The following is a 21,199-nucleotide window of genomic DNA, read 5'->3' as shown; positions in this document are numbered from 1 at the left end:
ATCTTCTCCAGGGGCAGACTTGATGACCAGGTGTCTGCCACGCGGGTCTCAGCAGCCAAGGAATGCGCTCACAGTTTTGATTTGCGGGCGAGTGGGGGGAGGCAGAGGTTATGACTGGACAAGCACTGACAGATGAACACCACCACAGCACTACTACTTTAGATACCAAGCACTCATGAAACCCAAATCATAATGCTGAAAACTCAAAAAATTAGACAAGAACTAAATGGAGGGATCTCTTTTGTTTTTTAAAACCTTTCATAGGACAGAAACCTTAGCTCATGTCTTCCGGTGGTCATCATCTTCCACTGAGCTGCACCTAAAACACAAAGAACAAGTAACAAGCAACTTTGTTTTTTAAAGAACAGGTAACAGTTTTGAAGGTATAAGATGAACTGTCTCTAGTGAAAATTAACTTACTTAAGTAATTCTATAAACTGAAGTTTTAAAAAAAAAATTGCCAAGAAGCATTAAAATGTTAACTATTCCAGGTGGGGGGGGAAAGACTTGACTATGCAGCGTATGACACCAAAATACTGGTGGGCGATCGCTGTCCGGGTCATAAGGAGGGAGAGCCGCCCTGTGGCGCCTTTGTCACCAGGCTCTAGTCCCCCTGAGGAGACACCACCTGCGCTTAGCTCACTACGTCTAAGGCATCAGGAGACAGGGCGTGGGCTCAGAGGTGGTTCATGTCACCTGTCACCTCAGTGGGGTACTTTCATGTCTTTAAAGGAAGCAAACCCACCAGCAGCAAAGTGCTATTCTGATTTTCCATTCTTGAATGCACCAAAATGTGCATACTTGTTGTAATTAGGTTCCTGGGTGAATAAAAAATCCCATTTACAATAAAAAAAAACCAACAACCAAAAACACTTATTTTAAGCCCTTAAAATCTGATCGCTTTTCATATTCCTCAGGGAGACAACCACTAATTTTACCCCCAAACAGAATTACATACACTTTTGAAAATTCACCGTTATGTTAAGAATATAAATTCTTCTGCGTTGCCAAACCAAGCTGATTTACATGACGCTGCTAAGTGTTTATCTACACATGCTGTCAGAAATAACCTTGGTAAGGAGGTGAAGCTGGTGTCTCAGCAAATCAGACCCCTTGCAGAAGGCGTGGGATGGCCTGTGGCCCGTTTTCCTTTTTCTCTTTCCGCACCATCAAAAGGAAAAGTGAGAAAATAGCAGAAACATTAGTTAAATCCTGCATTGCACCCTGGAACCTACAGGAACAACCTCACTACACTGCAAGCTGACAATACTTGTAGGAACTTCTGATGAACTAAGTAGGATGCCAATTATTAATAAAACGATAAAGTTTTGGCCAAGTTTGTATCCTTAACAGCTAATAGTTTCAGTTAAATACTTGCAGGAAATCAAATGAAAGGCTGCTTTTAAGTATTTATGGTTTACCTGACTTACCAGCACTGAAGACAAAACCTTTTAAAAATGGCTACAAATGCCTTGTTCACAAAAGACTTTATTATCTAGTGATGCGTACTGAGAACATACAGAAATCTGCATGGTCCATCTGACATGCAGCAAACAATCTTCACTTTACAATAAGTGAGTGTCAACTGTTTTATGCAATAGACAACACCTGAAAGTCACATTCTTAAAGAAAAGCTTCATTTACAAAAGAAAGAAAAGGTAAAGAAGCAATTACCGCTTTTAAAAAGCAGCTGCTTTGTTCAAGAGTGGGAGGGTTACGCCTGTATTGAGAGACAACATGGTCACAAATCATGAAAACAACCAACAAATGAAAAACACTTTTACCATAAAGCAGTCCACTTTCAAAATGACATACAAATAGTTAAAAATTTCATTATGTTGTCTATCTAACCTTTAAATATGAGGACTGTCAGAATTAGGCCTCAACTTTTGTAATTAGTAAATGAAAACTACACATTGTTTTTGTTGCTAGGAACTATATTTAACAAAATGTATATAAAGTCTATAGCAAGTTGATTTAAAAAAAGTAAAGTTAATAGGAAACAGTACACTGAAGGCGCTCTCTCCATCAAGCGCTACTTGTCCAATTTTTAATGTGATGAACAGAACAGAAAGTGTAACTATGCTACAGTTACAATGCCAAAAATAAAAACAAGATCAGTTATCACACATGCAGGGAATTCTGCCACAATGCTAATATTCCTCATTGTCAATTGTCCCAATAAAATAACAGCTTCAAACCCCAGTGATGTTGATGGGTCAGCTTACCTTCAGTGTACTGACTGTTGCACACAACCTGCTCCCTAAGAGGACAGCATCCCTGCGCGGCAGGCTCACGGAGGCACAGGCCCCTTCGGCACTGACTAGCCCAAGGGCATGCTGCTGTGGCCTGCACACACACCTAGGAAAACGTGAATATAAACAGCATTTACGCTGGCCGCTTTATCTCAAGACCACCCAGCATCACCACTCGTCAGAACAGATGTCTCCGTCTCTACGTGAACTGCAACCATACACATTAGCACTGGGACTCTGTGCAGTCTTGGCAATAAAACAGTTCCACAGTGAAATTTCACATAAGACACAAAACAGATTAACTAACATTGCTAAGAGAAATATCACCCTTGGAGTTAATTCAAATATATCATGCTTCCTCAAATTGGCTGGAGAAATATTTATAAGTTTATATACATTAATAAACTGCTGTGAAATTTCTTCAGTCTTTGTATTTAGTTACTCAAACCCGTGGAGTTTCTTCGTCTCGTTCAAATCTTCTCCTGGATGAAGGCATGCTGCAGGGCCTGGTTGATGCTAATCCGCTTCGCGGGGTCCAGCATGAGGATCTGATCCAACAAGTCCTTCAGCTGGTGCACTTTCTTACGCTGGTCTTCAGGAAGCCGCTGGCACCCAATCAAATCGGCCAACAGGTCCTTAGTTGGATTAATGGTACTCATGACAGTAACCTTCTCCTAAAACAAAAGTTACCTTTACATTACTAACTATACGGAACCCAAAATCAGACTCGCAGATCAAAAATATTGTGGACATAATATCAACCAGACCATCGCTTCATGAAAATGTTACTGTAGCTGCCCCTCATTACTACCATCTTATCAAGAGGCAATGACAGCACCGACAGAAGGACTATCTGAGCGACATCCTCCTCACAGCTGCCCGTGTGGCGAGTGACCCACACGCAGACAAGCCAGCAGCAGGAGGGTTACGTGCTCCCGGGGACATCAGACGTTCACAGAAGGGGACAACGAAACACAAGGCTCTCTTCAATTCAGAGGTTTCAGAGCAGCCAACACAGATGTGTTTCCCTAAAGCTGGTTAAAAGAGGAACCAGTCCAAGCGACCCAGCCGTCAGGGAGTGCCAGCACGCCCCGTGGTCAGGTGTACAATGCCAGGGACAGAGCAGTGAGGCAAGTGGGAATGCTGAAGGCGGAACTGACGTCATGGGGACCTGCACTTTCCACTCGGAGGAACCCAACTTCAGAGGTAACAGGGAGCCAGGGAGAGTAACAGCATCCGATTTGTCATGAGAAAGATCACTTTGGCAGCATCACACGAGCAAGACCAGGAGAGTGAGGCAAGAGCCTGAATCTGACCAACATTAAAACAAGCCCGCTCTTTCAGCGAAATGTTTTCAAACCCCTTCAGGTGCCAGCAACTTCTCAGAACAATCAAGACCACTCAAGCAACACCTTTCCGGGATATTCTTCCCCAAAGGCAGCATCAGACGACCACCTCTGTTCCAGGGCTGCTGATGTAGTGTCACAGCACGCTCCCCTTCCTGGGGTCACTTCTCTCACCACATTGCCTCTATCCTAATGGACGCCCACGCAAGTCTTCAACCCCTTCACCCTTATGGTAACTATTAAATTAAAAAAAGCATTTAAAAAAATCCCCTTGCGCCCGGTGTGGTAGCCTGGCGGCTGGAGCCCTCCTTGCTTTGGGCACACCAGGATCCCATGTGGGCGTCGGTTCTAGTCTCGCAGCATCGCTTCCCATCCAGCTCCCTGCTTGTGGCCTGGGAGGGTAGTCCGGGATGGCCTGGGGCCTTGGGACCCTGCACCTGCGTGGGAGACCCAGGGGAGGCTCTGGGCTCCTGGCTTCTGACTGGCTCAGCTCTGGCTGCTGCGGCTGCTTGGGGGATTAGTCATGGATGGAAGATCTTTCTCTCTGTGTATGTGCCTTTCCAATAAAAGTAAAAATTCCCCTCACCTTTTCCATAATGTAATGTGTTTTTTTATTCAGGAACTGGCCAACAACAAAAACACCCTTCTGACATTTCACTTTCAACAAAAAATGTAGCGCATCTGGAGTATCACTCAGCACCCAATCCATTAGCAACAAACTAGCCGTCAACAGCGTGCTTAGACTCACCCTCTCTGTGACTTTATCCACTTCTATGTACATGAAGTTGAGATTCTGATCGAAATGCTGATCTTTGAATACACCTTTCCGTATCATCTATGGAACAAAACAGAACAAAACCTTGGGCTTTGAGCCACTGTGAAAGGCTGGCTTAACTAACCACGTGGCTAACCAGGTTTTCTCTTAGATTTTCCTATTTCTAGGATTATTAACAGAAAAGTCACCCAGGCCGCTAAGTCGCTGAACAACACGCATTCACACCGTTTCCAGGCAGTCACTTATGCTAATCACAGCCTCAGGCTGGGCCTGCTGTTTTCAAAATGGGAACCAACCAGACTTAAAGTATTTGTTTTCAGAAGAAGAAAAAAAAAAAAAACCCACACACATTATTTAACCAAGGCTGTTCGTCTTAGCAACTGGGAATCTTAATTTTCCACAGTCTATTCTTACAGCCCCAAGATGACAGAACTTAGACTTCATCAAAGCATATACACACAATATTTTGTCGGAAACAGATTTGGAACAGTATCTGAAAACAGTAACAGCTTCTGAAACCTAGGGAGGCTCTTCACACAGAAACACAGTGTAACTGACACGCCACGTGGCTCTTCCTCCTGAGTGACCCTGTGTTGCACCCAGCAGTCCGGCTCACACAGAAACTGGGAACCGTCTTACCTTATTCGGCATCTTTCCTTTAAGATCCATAGCAAGCTTCAGCATATGATTATTGGTTTTGCCAGGAAATAAAATTTTTCCAGTATACAGTTCGTACAAGGTACATCCTACAGACCACATATCTATACCATAGTCATAGCTTTTACCTATAACTGAAAAAGAAAATCTTAATGAGGACAAAAATCATTGGCTACTACTAATTTTGATTCCCACTAGTTTAGGACTAACCTAGCTTGGATTATAACCACAATACCTTAATGTGGCCACATGTTGGACGTTCTTTGCCACTAACACTTAACAGAGACTCTTAAGTTTTAAATCCCTTCAAAAAGCAAAGTATCTTTTTCCCCCTCTCCTTCCACCTTGGCTGGAGGTGCTACTCATTTCCCAATGTGACAGGAAGGGAGAATCCACAGGGCCACGCCAGCCCACACGCTGAGTCAGCAGCAGTGTGCCGCCGTGCAGGGGCCCACAGCTCCCTGCCGCTCACCGAGGAGGACGAGCTGGCCACGGCTCCCTGCCTCCAGTGTGAACACAGCGCTGGGACCTACACAGCCTGCTCCCACTGCAGAGGACGGCCCAGGCCCAAGGACATTTTAAAGAACTTACTGATTTCAGGAGCACGATAAAATCTACTGACAAGGTAAGGCGTTATGTCATTATCCGCAACATGGGAAGCCGACCCAAAATCACAAAGCTTTAAAATTGTTTTTGATTCATTAACCTGCAAAACATTTTTCCAAGGATATTTCATTCAAGCCAGGAATAATCAAAACAATAAACAACTGACTTTAAGAAGTTATATAAGGCCAAGTACAGTTAATTGTAATAAACATTCTTAAACAGGTGGGGTCGTGAGAGAAAAAAAATATTTCATGAACCAAAGCATCTTCTAAAAAACAAAAACAAAAACAAAAAACCCTAAACAATTGCCTATATAAAGTGCAGTCTTTATTTATGGGAATAAAGACAGCCCTACGTAAGGACTCCAGATGGCTTCCAATGCCAGAACACTGGGATGGCGGTGACAGCGTGAGCCAGATGAGCGACTCTGCGAAGCAGCCCACACTTAGCAATCACTTCACACACCGGAAACACCAAATCCCCTAACCACACAAGAGATTCATCCAAAAACTGTCGAACGTAACAGGCCAGAGCGCTCTCTCGGCTCCTTGTATCCTTCCACACACACAGGAGCAGTGACAGCTGCTGAGGCAGGCTGGGGCTGCTGCCATGACGCTGCCATGCCGGAGTCAGAGCATGTCCGGGATCAACAAGTGAAGATAATTCACACTCCAGAGTCCCTCCCCAATTCAAGAGAGACATACATACATTCCGAGATGGGATCTGATCTTGGCCTACTGTTCCCACCCCAAACTAACTGAACACTTTAAACAGCCCTGGGCACACTTTATGAGGACACAATCAAGTCTGGTCAATGGTACAGACTGAACAGAAGTAATGCCCACAAAACTAAAGCAACAGAAATGACTACTTTCAACTGCCCCATCCATCACCATTCTCTTCACGTTAGAGCCAAGAAAACAGGCATCTTCAAAGGGAAGTTCTCCGGCACAAGCCAGCCTCCCCTATGCGGGAGCTTGGGCTCACTCCAACTCTCTACGAGCATGCGGGAAGGCGTGCAAGGTGGCCCCTGTCCATGCATTCCTGCCCCGCTGGACGGAGCGCCTCACCCCTGGCTCCAGGAGGCCCTTTGGGGAGTGACCCAGTGGATGGACGCTCTCTCTCTCTCTGTAACTGCTTTCTTTCCAAATACGTGAATCTTCAAAAATTAAGCAGACAAAAAGTGTAAGCTGAATTGCCGGAGAAACTCTCAGGGCCGGCCGCGACCCTTAAAGCAGGGCTCCCACGCTCAGGCGCACCTCAGCCAGCTCCACAACCTTCTCCTTGGGGATGCGGTGCTTCCCCACTACCGAGGGCTGGCTTTCACTAACAATTACCAGTCCCATATGTTCTTTGAAACTTCTTCCACAGAAGGGAAAACATTCTGTTTCTGAAATTCATACAAAAATCTACACTAATTTAGCAAGAAAGCAAATAAAAAATGAAGTGTTGTAAAAAGAACAGGTGTGGCTCTGGGCTGCCCTTTAACTCACACAGTTCACTGCACTTTCTACATCACAATCTCAACTTCCCAACACTAAGTTCTATCAGATATAACATAACAGAAACTAAATACGAAAATGAACAGGCTTCACTGTGGTAGGATGCAGAAAGTATCTTGAGAGAAATCTGAACCAATGAGTTTACTTTCTAGTAAACTTAAGTTCCCCCTCCCAGCCACACATTTATTAATTTGAAAGAGATCATGCATCTGTTAGATGATCCCCCGACGGCCACCGTGGCCAGGAAGGGCCAGACCAAACGGGGGCAGGACACTCCATTCTGGTCTCTGGGGGGTGGGAGGAGTCCAAGGACCTGCTGCCTTCCCAGACCGCTCAGCAGGAAGCTAGACCAGAAGCAGAGTAGCTGGGATTCAAACCAGCACTCCAATGGGAAACATCACTGATGCAAACAGCAGCTGGTACCTTCTTACAGCATGAGTTGCCAGAGGCAGACAAAGGCTCCAATTGGGAAGGGACGGCCGCCCCACCCGAGCTTTACTGCACTTGGGCCTCAGGAGCCTGGGAGACTAACAGGGAGAGGAAGTCATTCCTAGGTACCTGTCAACTCCAAGCAGCCACAGAAAGGAGGGAAGTCCCTTAAACCGTCCCAAATTAAATCAGTCGATTTTGAAAACAAAGGAGCAAGAAGACACCTTATTTCAAAACAGCAACCCATGTAAATACTACTTAAAAAAAAAAAAAACACACCACAGGAAAACCATTACTATATTATTACATTCTTGGGGTGTGGCCATGCCCTACACCAATTCATCAATTTTCTTAGAAGCTGGAGGTGGGGGAGGGAAGACTGGCCTATTCCTCTTTCGTCTTACCTCTTTACAAGGTATCATGGTCCATTTCCAAAAACCTAGATCACTTGTAATGCATTAACATAATGAATTATGCTTCAAAGATGTCACTTCTGGAGTAAGAGTTCTAATCACATAGCTAGTAAGACGACACAGGCGCACAGAGAGCTGGGTGGTGGACTCACCAGGATGTTGTCCGGCTTGATGTCGGCATGGAGAATGTTACACCTTTTAAGGAGTTTCAAGGCCAGGAACAACTGCTGACTATAGGATCTTACGGCTTTAATATGAAGACCAACATCTTTACCATATTTTTTCAACACCTCTCGTAAATTCATACTTTTAGGAGAGAAAAACAAAAAAACAAACTAGAGGTGAAAATACAAAAATGAAAACGGAAAGGGGAAAAAAATTTCAACTAAAATGAAGCGCAAAAACGATCTGCAGTGAAATCACGCTGCTTAATAACCTCTTCTGACAGCTGACCAGTTGCTCCACGCCGAAACGACACATCAAACTGCACACACAATTTCCAAATGTAAATCAATTTTCAAAATGAGTAGAGGAGATGCGTGTGGTGAGGCAATTTTCCTGTTACACTGAGCTTGCATTTCCTGCAGACACAATAGTAAAGCTGTACTGCTGAAGAATTCTGATTCTGTGAACTCTGGCTAACCCGCCCCAAACCTCTGCACTTCAGGACCCACTCTGCTGACCTGCTGGCTACAGAGCAGCGTGTGGGAAGTGTGCACAGCAAGCTCCTATCTAGGCATTCCTGACGGTAAAGAGCTTCCCCCAAAGCCACTGAAAAAACAAAACAAAAAACGAGGGCTGCCCACAAAACCTCCTCCAGCACGAGGCACAGCTGTCCACAGCGTGGATTCAGAATGCGGCTGGCGGAGATGAAGGGGCAGGCTGGGCTCCAGGAGCAGACACCGCCGTACCTGAGGGGCTCGAACACGAGGCACAGGTGCTGCTTGTGGTAGAAGTGCCGGAAGAGCCGCAGACAGTGAAATTTGTCGTCAGGATCAGCATCATTAAGCTTTTTCAAAAACTCTAGTTCTTTCAAACCGGTCTTCTGCCTGAAAAAAAAAAATTAGGTCAAAACTGAATGCACACAGAATTTAATACAGGTTCATTAGACTCAGTCAGCTGTTACCACGGTGATGTGTACGGTTTCCAAGATTTAAGTATTAATAAATCTACTGAGTAAAACACACACACTAAAGCCAGTTATTTTTCCGATAAACTCTAAAAATCAATGAACAAAACAGAACCAAATCTCTTTGCTTGAAGAAAAATGCATCTTACACATTTTTCTTTTTAAAGGTTTTATTTTCATTGGAAAGGCAGACATACAGAGAGGAGAGATAGAGAAAGACCTCCATCTGCTAGTTAACTCCCCAAGTGGTCACAACGGCCAGAGGTGAGCCGGTCCAAAGGCAGGAGCCAGGAGCTTTCTGAGTCTCCGTGCTGGCCCAATCCTGCACAATTCCTCTGACGCGCCCTCCACAGGGGCCAGTGCAGGGCACAGCAGGCTAAGCCCTCCGTGGCAGCACCCCACACGGGTGCGAGACCAAGCCCCAGCCGCTCTGCTTCGGATCTAGCTCCCTCCTCATGCGCCTGGGATAGCAGCAGCGGTGGCTTGGGGCTTTGCGAGGTCTGGACAGAAGCCCCTGGGTTCTGCTTCCGTTTGGCTCAGCTCTAGCTGCTGCAGCCATTTGGGGATGGAAGACCTCTCAGTAAAGTCTGCCTTTTAAACAAAAACGAATCAAAACTTAAAAAAAATATATTATTTCATAATTATTTCTAACAAACATGTAACCACAGTTTACTAGCTTTGGTTTCATGCAGAATAATGTATATGCCTTACTACGTGTTAATGTTTGGCTGTCTGATGAAATCCTGGTTGTAATTTGTTAAGATGCTATATTTTAATGTGAAAGTGCATTACAGAGGAAAACAGAGGCTAGGCCAGGGCGGGGGGCTAGAAAGGGGCAGGGCAGGGGGTGTAGAAAGATCTTCCATTCACTGGTCTCATCAAATGCCAAAGCCAAGAGCTGGGTACCATCCAGGTACCCCACGCAGCTGGCAGAGGCACACAGCCTCCACCTGCTGCGACCTCACGCAGGGAGCTGCACGGAGGGGATGGGCAGGAGGGCTGCTTCACCTGCTGCCCAACCGTGCACACTAGGTCAGACTGAGGTGCAGATGTAGTGTGGCTCAGGCAATCACCCGGCCTATTCAAGAACAGACAACAGGTACACAACAGATGCAAACCGTCTCCATCACTATCCAACACATCACTTGGCAACTTCGGCAGGCCATTCCAACAGCTCAATGAGTATCCTTTTTTATTTCTCACCTCTTGTGAAAGCTGGATAAGCAGTAGCAGGAAGAAGTCTAACCTGGCATTAGGGTACATAGTAGGTGCTGAAATGCACTGAAATGAATTAAATACAGTCAGCCTGTGGCTCTAAAATTTCATATTCATGCCCAACACACGGCTACAAACTTTAAAATACAATGCTTGCTTTACACAGACTGTCACAAATGCTGTAAAATGGTTCTTACGCACTTTCTCTTGGACCTATCTGCTAACGGCGTCCACTTCTGAACTTACATGAGCTCGTTGTTTCTGATGATTTTGACGGCCACTTCCTGGTTGGCTCTCGCATTATCCCTGGCTCGCACCACATTACTGAACACCCCTTGCCCAGTGTAGCCATACACATTGTAACGCTTATCCAGCACTTCACCTATGTTCACACCTGAAAAAGCAAAGCAACAATTACAAGCCTGACCACCCTGCAGGAGAGCCGGAAAGGAGGCGCACTGCCCACGCTGCCGCCACAAGAGCCGGATTCCGCCCCAGCACCTTCAACACGACAGCTGGCATGCAGTTACAAAGCTCCGTCTCTCCACTGCTCTTAGAGCGCAGCTAGAAGCTGCATGCCCACCTCAGCTCTCAAGAAGTTTCTGTTGAACTAGCAACTGCTGATAATGTTAACATTCAGCAGGAAAGAAACAGGCTCACTTACACACCCCTAGTCCCACGTGACTCATGACCAGCACCCCAAATTCCGAAGTACTTTTTTTTTCTTTAAATTTTGGTATCCAGTCAAGAAGGCCAAGTTAACACGTCCTGTCTTTATGGAGGACTCTCTCAGGACTCAAAGTAACCCACCAGAGTTAGGCTGCACACAGTCTTCCCACTCGCCTCCACGCAGGAGGCTCTGGGCTGTCTGAGGGAATGTGGGGACGGCTGGCGCGGCTGCTGGGGTACCCCGCGCTTCAGTGACAGCACTGTGGCATCCTCAGCTCTCCCATCACACGGGGCTGCAGAGAGAACACGCTCTCATAGAGAGGCTAGGGAGGAACACCGACTTACGGTAATAGCCTTCCGCATCGGTCCAGTTATCTCGAAGGTTGGGGTTCTCTTTGAAGTCTTTCCCAATGCCAGCAGCCCGAAGACGAGCGCTCTGAAACGAAGGAGGCAGTGTGAAGTACCTGTCCACTAGTCAGAACAAACAGCTTCCTTGAAAACCAACAAAAAGCATTTTAGTTCAAATTCTTATCACCACTTGTGGTCAATGTAACATAGTTGAGAAATGATCACATCACTTTTAGTATTGCAATGCTAGCAAAAAATAACACAGCAAAAGCTTTCACGAATATGACTAAGGAATTATAAATGACAACTCCAAAGCAGACCTGATTTTCCACAGCCGCTGATGGGCACATTAGCACAAACGCTGCACTCACTTAGCGAACCATAGCAGCACCCAACTGCCTCTTCTACCAGCTTCTCACAGCCCTGTCACACAGGGGACCCTCTTCCCACGCCGCGACATGGAGCAGCATCCAACTGCCTCTTCTACCAGCTTCTGACAGCCCTGTCACACAGGCGACCCTCTTCCCACGCCGCGACACGGAGCGTGTTCACTAGCCGAGTCCCGGTGGAAAACACTCGCACCCTGTCCTTGTGCCCTCCCCAGTGCCCTGCCGCCCAGCCAGGCACAGCAGGCGTGCCGCCACGCCGCTGCAGACACAGCCAGGGGCTGGTCTTCTTGGAATCTTGAGCGTCTACACTGGCGGCTCATCAGGCTTTCATCTTCTTGATGACGTCTGTCTTCTCCACCCCTACTTCTATCTTTATTTTCCAATAAATTTGTATTGAAAAACAGCGCTCCACTTTTGAGGATGTTTATACAGGTTAGGATTTTTCCAATGAAAGGCAGTGATAAATGACTAAGGAAATAATCGCTAAGTGTGATTCCTTAATCTATTCCTTAATCTGTATTTCCAATCCTCCAAACAAATTCTCCTATTCATTGTAAACTGCCTATAAAATAGAGGCCCAAAGTAGACTTTATTCTAATGAAGGCAAGGGGAAAGAGGAGCACAGCTTTACTCCTAACCCCGCGTGTGTGCGCACATTCAGCCCTGCTCCCCTGCAGAGGTACATGACACGCACACCACGCACACACAGCCGCGTCCAGGCACGCGACTCCTAATCCCGCGTGTGTGTGTGCACACATTCAGCCCTGCTCCCCTGCAGGGGTACATGACACGCACACCATGGACACACAGCCGCATCCAGGCACGCAACTCCTAACCCCGCATGTGTGCGCACATTCAGCCCTGCTCCCCTGCAGAGGTACATGACACGCACACCATGGACACACAGCCGCATCCAGGCACGCAACTCCTAACCCCGCATGTGTGCGCACATTCAGCCCTGCTCCCCTGCAGAGGTACATGACACGCACACCACGCACACACAGCCACGTCCCAGGCACGCGACTCCTAATCCCGCGTGTGTGTGTGTGCGCACATTCAGCCCTGCTCCCCTGCAGAGGTACATGACACGCACACCACGCACACACAGCCGCGTCCCAGGCACGCGACTCCTAACCCCGCATGTGTGCGCACATTCAGCCCTGCTCCCCTGCAGAGGTACATGACACGCACACCACGCACACACAGCCGCGTCCCAGGCACGCGACTCCTAACCCCGCGTGTGTGTGCACATTCAGCCCTGCTCCCCTGCAGGGGTACATGACACGCACAGCCGCGTCCCAGGCACGCGACTCCTAACCCCGCGTGTGTGTGCACATTCAGCCCTGCTCCCCTGCAGGGGTACATGACACGCACAGCCGCGTCCCAGGCACGCGACTCCTAACCCCGCGTGTGTGTGCACATTCAGCCCTGCTCCCCTGCAGGGGTACATGACACGCACAGCCGCGTCCCAGGCACGCGACTCCTAACCCCGCGTGTGTGCGCACATTCAGCCCTGCTCCCCTGCAGGGGTACATGACACGCACAGCCGCGTCCCAGGCACGCGACTCCTAACCCCGCGTGTGTGCGCACATTCAGCCCTGCTCCCCTGCAGGGGTACATGACACGCACAGCCGTGTCCCAGGCACGCGACTCCTAACCCCGCGTGTGTGCGCACATTCAGCCCTGCTCCCCTGCAGGGGTACATGACACGCACAGCCGTGTCCCAGGCAGCGACTCTCAGCCTCAAGCTGTTCTGCTGTGCTTGCCTATGTTGCCTCCTTTCTTCCTTTCTAGAAGTATGATTTACAAAACTTACGTTATTTATACTCTTCCCTGTTTAGTAGCTGAAATGAAATTACTTACATCGAAGTACGCGGCAAACATATCATCAGATTCTGTAAACATATCAGGTGCCAAGAGCTTCTTCTGAGATGCTCCTTATCAGAATCAGCAGCGTGAAGAATGGAGACACAGGTTACAACAAAGCCCAGGTGCCCATGTCTTCCCGCCCTGCTGCACGTCAGACTTCCGCCCACAGCACACTGAGGACCTGCCCTCCGCCACGCACACCGTCACTTTCTACCAAGAGCACCCATCTTCAGAAAGACGACACACCTAGTATCTTGCACTGTTATCTAATAACCCAGTGTCGAAATCTGATTCTGTATAAAAATGTAAGCTCCCGTTCACTCCTGATTTGTACCTTTTATGCAGTGAATAGTCCCACTATTAGCAATCAATAGCAAGCCCCACAATCCCACAGAAAGCTAAGCCAAGAGAAACACTTCAGTTCCCAGAATTAAACAAAGCACCGATGGCAAGCATGTTAAAACCACAACTGAAAACAATGAGGTGCTGTCTCTCCTAGATGCTGGCTCGTGCTTACGGTGGCGACTCTGGCGTACCACTCCTCCTCCCCTGAAACTCTGCCTTTTAAATAAACAAAAAAAACACGACAATAACAACAAAGTCTTCATTAAGGCACATCCCTCATCTTTTTCACCTTGCCCTAATCCCAAATCCCACCCAGAGAAAGCCTCACTGAACAGAACAGACCTAGAACCTCCAAGTCTGAGTCAGAACAAACAGCAGTGTCACTCACCATTATTCTGCTCCACAGTCATGAGATTGTGCTTGGCTTTTACGGAGGCCTCAAAAGTATCCACGTTCTCCCGCTCATACTCCTTGACGTCGGCCGCGACTCGCTCCAGGATGTCATCAGGAGACGGGGACCGCGTCCGAGTGCTGCTCTGGGGGCTGCTTGGCTCAGACGGGACGGACATGTTGCTGTCTTCAGCAAGGTACTTGTATTTCTATTGCAACAAACACAGAGTTTTTATAAGATCTGATGCTAAGAGCTGCTGTACTACAGAGTTTCAAATAATGCAAAGCCACAACAAAGCTTTCATGCCGCATCTTTCTTAAATTCACAAATTCCCATCAGACGGCAAAACCTGAACTGAGCAGGTGAACCGCTGCCGATCTTGCGCTATCCTCGCATTGTGACAAGCAGTGCGACTCGCTGCAGAAAGCTGGATGTGTTGGACGCTAGGGTCTGCTCAACTCCACTGCCGGTGCTCATCCAGACAGACTCATGGTACTACCTTTGAAAATGTAAACTCTGCTGAGTTCTGAAGTCCACCTAGCCCCCAGGACTGGAGATAAGAAGAACAAGAAGAGGTTCAGCCACGTCTCTTCAGAGCTGCCGGTCTAACAGCAGCATTTTCCCGTCAGTCCCAGGCAAGAATGCTTCCTCTGGCACAGCACTTTTGCTGACCCAGGCGGCTCCCTGACGCCCGTGGGGCCACGCCAGTTCACGCGAGCTGCCACGACCGCTCCGCCCTCCCCTCCCCTCGCACGGCAGCCCGCCTAGCGCCGGCGAGCGAAGGACCTCACAGGGACCGGGTCTCTGGAGGCAGTCAGTGCTGGGGCTTGGCCTCATCAGTCAATGACCTGCTAAGCATAAAACAACCGCTTCTGTTGTCACCACCCACCTTAAACTATCTTTTACTGTCATTATTTTGTTAGACAGTAAAATTCTTCCACAGTAACAAGCAGTTTTCTGTTAAATGAAATTCTTCCTATTCACTCTACATTCTTTCATGAGATTTTTCCATATCAGTATGTCAGAATCCCATGTCTAACAGAGACACCTGTCCAATCTCTAACTATAAGCTAACTGTATTCACAGTCCTATCACTGTACACACACAGTCCTATCACTGTACTCACAGTCCTATAACTGTACACACAGTCCTATCACTGTACACACAGTCCTATCACTGTACTCACACAGTCCTATCACTGTACTCACACAGTCCTATCACTGTACACACACAGTCCTATAACTACACACACACGGTCCTATCACTGTACACACAGTCCTATCACTGTACTCACACAGTCCTATAACTGTACACACAGTCCTATCACTGTACACACAGTCCTATCACTGTACTCACACAGTCCTATCACTGTACTCACACACAGTCCTATAACTGTACACAGTCCTATCACTGTACACACCCGGTCCTATCACTGTACACAGTCCTATCACTGTACACACACGGTCCTATAACTGTACACAGTCCTATCACTGTACACACACGGTCCTATAACTGTACTCACAGTCCTATAACTGTACACACAGTCCTATCACTGTACACACAGTCCTATCACTGTACTCACACAGTCCTATCACTGTACTCACACAGTCCTATCACTGTACACACACAGTCCTATAACTACACACACACGGTCCTATCACTGTACACACAGTCCTATCACTGTACTCACACAGTCCTATAACTGTACACACAGTCCTATCACTGTACACACAGTCCTATCACTGTACTCACACAGTCCTATCACTGTACTCACACACAGTCCTATAACTGTACACAGTCCTATCACTGTACACACACGGTCCTATAACTGTACACAGTCCTATCACTGTACACACACGGTCCTATAACTGTACTCACAGTCCTATAACTGTACACACAGTCCTATCACTGTACACACAGTCCTATCACTGTACTCACACAGTCCTATCACTGTACTCACACAGTCCTATCACTGTACACACACAGTCCTATAACTACACACACACGGTCCTATCACTGTACACACAGTCCTATCACTGTACTCACACAGTCCTATAACTGTACTCACAGTCCTATCACTGTACACACAGTCCTATCACTGTACTCACACAGTCCTATCACTGTACTCACACACAGTCCTATAACTGTACACAGTCCTATCACTGTACACACACGGTCCTATCACTGTACACACCCGGTCCTATCACTGTACACAGTCCTATCACTGTACACACACGGTCCTATAACTGTACACAGTCCTATCACTGTACTCACACAGTCCTATAACTGTACACAGTCCTATAACTGTACACAGTCCTATAACTGTACACAGTCCTATAACTGTACTCACACAGTCCTATCACTGTACTCACACAGTCCTATAACTGTACACAGTCCTATCACTGTACACACAGTCCTATCACTGTACACACAGTCCTATCACTGTACACACACGGTCCTATAACTGTACACAGTCCTATCACTGTACTCACACAGTCCTATAACTGTACACAGTCCTATAACTGTACACAGTCCTATAACTGTACTCACACAGTCCTATCACTGTACTCACACAGTCCTATAACTGTACACAGTCCTATAACTGTACTCACACAGTCCTATCACTGTACTCACACAGTCCTATAACTGTACACAGTCCTATAACTGTACTCACACAGTCCTATAACTGTACACAGTCCTATAACTGTACTCACACAGTCCTATAACTGTACACAGTCCTATAACTGTACTCACACAGTCCTATAACTGTACACAGTCCTATAACTGTACTCAGTCCTATAACTGTACACAGTCCTATAACTGTACACAGTCCTATAACTGTACTCACACAGTCCTATAACTGTACTCACACAGTCCTATAACTGTACACAGTCCTATCACTGTACACACACAGTCCTATCACTATACACACAGTCCTATCACTGTACACACACAGTCCTATCACTGTACACACACAGTCCTATCACTATACACACACAGTCCTATAACTGTACACACACAGTCCTATCACTATACACACACAGTCCTATAACTGTACACACACAGTCCTATCACTGTACACAGTCCTATAACTGTACACACACAGTCCTATCACTATACACACAGTCCTATCACTGTACACACACAGTCCTATCACTATACACACAGTCCTATCACTGTACACACACAGTCCTATCACTGTACACACACAGTCCTATCACTATACACACACAGTCCTATAACTGTACACACACAGTCCTATCACTGTACACACACAGTCCTATAACTGTACACAGTCCTATAACTGTACACAGTCCTATAACTGTACTCACACAGTCCTATAAAGGGCTGGTCAACTGTCAAAATACAATCACTTCGCTGCTAAAGCAAGGCAGTGACGCTGGAGACTGACGGAGTCATGCTGACATTACCAACCTGAACGATGGCCTGCCTCTGTATCCTTCTCTGCTCGATCAGGGCTTCTTCATCTTCTTCTTCCACATCAAAATCTTCTAGGCTTAAAAACAAAAATTCAAGCATCCTTAGGAATTTTAACAAAAAAAGCGCAATTCTTAACCCTTTAAAACCCAGTGCTGGGCATTCAGTTAGACAGAAGTCCTAGGGACAGCTGTTGCGGGCAGCAAGCTAAGTAGCTACCTGCAGCACCTTGCAGAGCAGTGCCAGGGGAAACAGCAGGTGACATTGCCACTCATGGGCAGATCCAGACAGGGCTTCGTGGCTTTGGTCTGGCCGAGCCCCATCTATTATGGCCATTTGGGGGGTGAACCATCATACAGAAGACCAACGACACGACACGACACCACACAAAAATGCATATTTTTTATATCAGTTAAGAATTTTTAAAACTGCAGGAAAAAACTATCAATGCAAGGGCCGGTCAAGACAGGCCGCCGTGGGTGAGCTCAAAGATCCGAGCCCAGCACTGCTCGACGCTGGTGCCAGCCGTGGGATTTGCGCACCAGCTTCCTTAGTCGTCACCAAAACTGGGTTCAGAAAAAATTCCCACTGGCTGACCCCTGACTGCAGCCCAGTCGCTGGACCTCACTGGCCTCAGCGCCCTTGTCCATGAAGCCGAGGCTGCCCCTGTGAGGGACCTGAAAGGCCCCGGATCCTGGCCTGCTCCAGCTCAGCCATGTGGACAGTGAGACAGCAAGCTCACAGGGCAAGTTCACAACAGTTACGATCCTTTCCCTGTCAAAAAGGCACACACATGCGCATATCAACTCGAGGGGAAGGGGGCTAATGTCCAAACACTGTCTGATTCTTCTCGACCTTGTCCTCAGAGACCTCACCCTTAAACCTGCAATTCTTTCGGATGCAGCTTTTTTATGAACCTCTACTCAATGTCCGTAAAAGCAAACTGCACTCTAACTACTGCATAACCTAACTGAATGCCTTTCCTCAACCCACCTTTCTCCTTCATCCAGTTTAGCCCGAGCCCCTCGACATTAGCATCACTCGCTTTCTGACCTGGGCGGTTCTCTCCTGTGTGATCCAAGACACAGCACCTGCAGCGACTCAAGACCCAAGCCTGCCTGGGCGCTGGCCAATGCCCCACCGCCTGGATGACTGTGCTCACACTTAAAAATTCCGCCAATACTTCATCAGAAATGTTTCTCTAAATGCTGACAGGCAGATATGGCATCAGATAGCAAAGCAGCCTCAAGTACAAACTCACTGCAAGTTTAACCTTTTATTAAAAAAAAGAAGAAAAGAAATTATTCCTATTGGAAAGTCATATATGTAGAGAGGAGGAGAAATGGAGAGAAGATCTTCCGTCCAATAATTCACTCCCGAAGTGACCACAACGGCTGGAGCTGAGCTGACCCCGAAGGCAGAAGCCAGGAGCCTCTTCCTGGTTTCCCACATGGGTGCAGGGTCCCAAGGCCTTGGGCTGTCTGTACTGTTCCACTCTCCCAGGCCACAAGCAGGGAGCTGGATGGGAAGTGTGGTTGCTGGTATGTGAACTGTCACCCATATGGATCCTGGCACATTTTGCGCTGATCCAAGTCTAACCTTTTATAGAAACTCCTCCTAAAAACATGTAACTCAGACTGGGAAGATTAACTAACACATCTGTTGATCCAGAGGAAGGTTCATTCCAGCAGAAGCTACAACTACTGAACTCAGAAAATTATCTCTGGGGCCCAGCACAGTAGCCTAATGGCTGAAGTTCTCGCCTTGCACTCACAGGAATCCATATGGGCGCTGGCTGGCATCCCGGCTGTTCAGCTCCCTGCTTGTGGCCTGGGAAAGCAGTAGAGGACGGTCCTAAGCCTTGGGACCCTGCACCCACGTGGAAGACCCGGAAGAGGCTCCTGGCTCCGGATCAGCACAGCTCTGGCAGTCATGGCCACCTGGAGAGGAAACCAGTGGACAGAAGAACTCTCTCTCCTTTTCTCTGTATATCTGGCTTTCTAATAAAAATAAATAAATAAAGAAGGAAGGAAAGAAAATTACCTCTGCCACACAACCTAAGCTACTTAGTATAAGATGTGAACTTCGAAGTCAAGGACAAGATGACTGGACTAATGACAGTAGCCAGGTGGAGAACACTTTAGACTTCCAGGTCAAACAGAAAAGCAGCACCAGGCGTTTTCTTACTTATCATCAGATGACGACTCCTGCTCAACTTTCATTCCTTCGGAAAGGCTTCCTTTAAATTTATCTTCCTTCACTTTGCTTCGGCTCCTCCGCCTGCGACCACCACGTGACCGGGACCTCCTTCTCAGGCGTGACCTGCTCCTCCGGCCTCTGTCCCTGTTGAAGACAAAGATGGTACTTTTTTCTCTGAGGCTCTCAAAAGATTCAGTTTCACTCAAAAACATTTTCTAAGAGGGTAACAAGCTAATCCTCTGCCCTGCAGCACTGGGTTCATGTCCCAGCTGCCCGTTTCCCATCCAGCTCCCTGCTTGTGGCCCAGGAAAGCAGCGGAGGACAGCCCAGACTCTTGGGCCCTGCACCCACGCGGGAGACCCGGAAGAAGTTCCTGGCTTCAAATCGGCCCAGCTCTGCCTGTTGCACCCATTTGGAGAGTAAATTAGTGAAGAGTAGAACTTTGTCTCACCTCTCTGCATCTGCCTTTCAAACAAAAATAAAACTTAAAAAAATTTACCTAAAAAATGTCATTGTTTTAGAGGCAGAAGGAAGTAGAGAATGAATGAGAGTTCACACGCACTGGACTCAGTGAATGGGGGACTCGGGGAGGGTGGAGGGCAGTGAAGCTGGGAACCAGAAGCCATGTGTGTCTCCCACGTGAACGGCAGGCAGAAAACCTGCTCCCCAAGCCATCACTGCTGTCTGCTTGAGGCAGAGGCTGGACTCGAGGACCACAGCGGGCATCCTAACTGCCAGGGCAAACACCTGCCCTGATGACAATCACACACCTCACTCCTGAACACACAGCAATAAAGGAAGCAGAAAGTCTTTAAACAACTCTAGAAAAGTCAAAAGAAGATAAAATTATAAAAAGACAAACTCCGCATCAGCTAAGAAATCATGCTATTTATGTAACAGGAATAAAAGAAGTCCACAATGTCCTAGAAATAAAGCATGAGTGCAAAAACCGGTGAGAACGCCCACAGAAGAACGAGACGCTCAGGTGAAGGAGGGCAGGACCAGGACGTCCCAGACCGAAAGCAGACCAAGCGGCAAACAAGATGGATGAAGTGGGACACCACAGAAGTCCCAACTAGACATACAGGGACCAGGAGCCAGTGCTGTGGTCTGGTTGGTAAAACTGCCGCCTGTAATTGAGCAACTCATACGGGCACCAGCCTGTGTCCTGCCGGTGGCCTGGGACAGCAGCCAGCACGCCCAAAGGCTTCACTGCTGCTCATA

The 21,199-nt window shown here is 47.4% G+C and overlaps 1 protein-coding gene across 8 annotated transcripts in view; it reads right to left on the bottom strand.

Annotated features, from left to right (window-relative positions):
- PRPF4B (pre-mRNA processing factor 4B) overlaps window positions 1–21,199 on the bottom strand; it is a 36,092-nt gene that overhangs the window by 1,319 nt on the left and 13,574 nt on the right. The window contains exons 4-17 of one of the 8 annotated variants that reach the window (XM_058668381.1): window positions 19,964–20,119; window positions 17,774–17,855; window positions 14,336–14,546; window positions 13,597–13,670; window positions 11,342–11,432; window positions 10,574–10,721; window positions 8,895–9,032; window positions 8,136–8,289; window positions 5,625–5,739; window positions 5,016–5,167; window positions 4,350–4,436; window positions 1,071–2,929; window positions 746–818; window positions 274–319 (exon numbers count right to left, since the gene is read on the bottom strand). In XM_058668381.1, the coding sequence (XP_058524364.1) occupies window positions 2,726–2,929; window positions 4,350–4,436; window positions 5,016–5,167; window positions 5,625–5,739; window positions 8,136–8,289; window positions 8,895–9,032; window positions 10,574–10,721; window positions 11,342–11,432; window positions 13,597–13,670; window positions 14,336–14,546; window positions 17,774–17,855; window positions 19,964–20,119 (1,612 nt within the window). In that variant the 3' untranslated portion in view covers window positions 274–319; window positions 746–818; window positions 1,071–2,725. Of the gene's footprint in view, window positions 1–273; window positions 320–745; window positions 819–958; window positions 2,930–4,349; window positions 4,437–5,015; window positions 5,168–5,624; window positions 5,740–8,135; window positions 8,290–8,894; window positions 9,033–10,573; window positions 10,722–11,341; window positions 11,433–13,596; window positions 13,671–14,335; window positions 14,547–17,773; window positions 17,856–19,963; window positions 20,120–21,199 lie in introns of those variants that run through there. The other 7 variants (XM_058668385.1, XM_058668392.1, XM_058668374.1 and 4 more) reach the window with 7 other exon arrangements.

This window comes from Ochotona princeps, chromosome 1 (genome assembly GCF_030435755.1).
Source record: "Ochotona princeps isolate mOchPri1 chromosome 1, mOchPri1.hap1, whole genome shotgun sequence".
NCBI classification, from domain to species: Eukaryota; Metazoa; Chordata; class Mammalia; order Lagomorpha; family Ochotonidae; genus Ochotona; species Ochotona princeps.
Note: the sequence above shows the minus strand (reverse complement) of the source record. Positions and strands in the feature narration are given on the sequence as shown.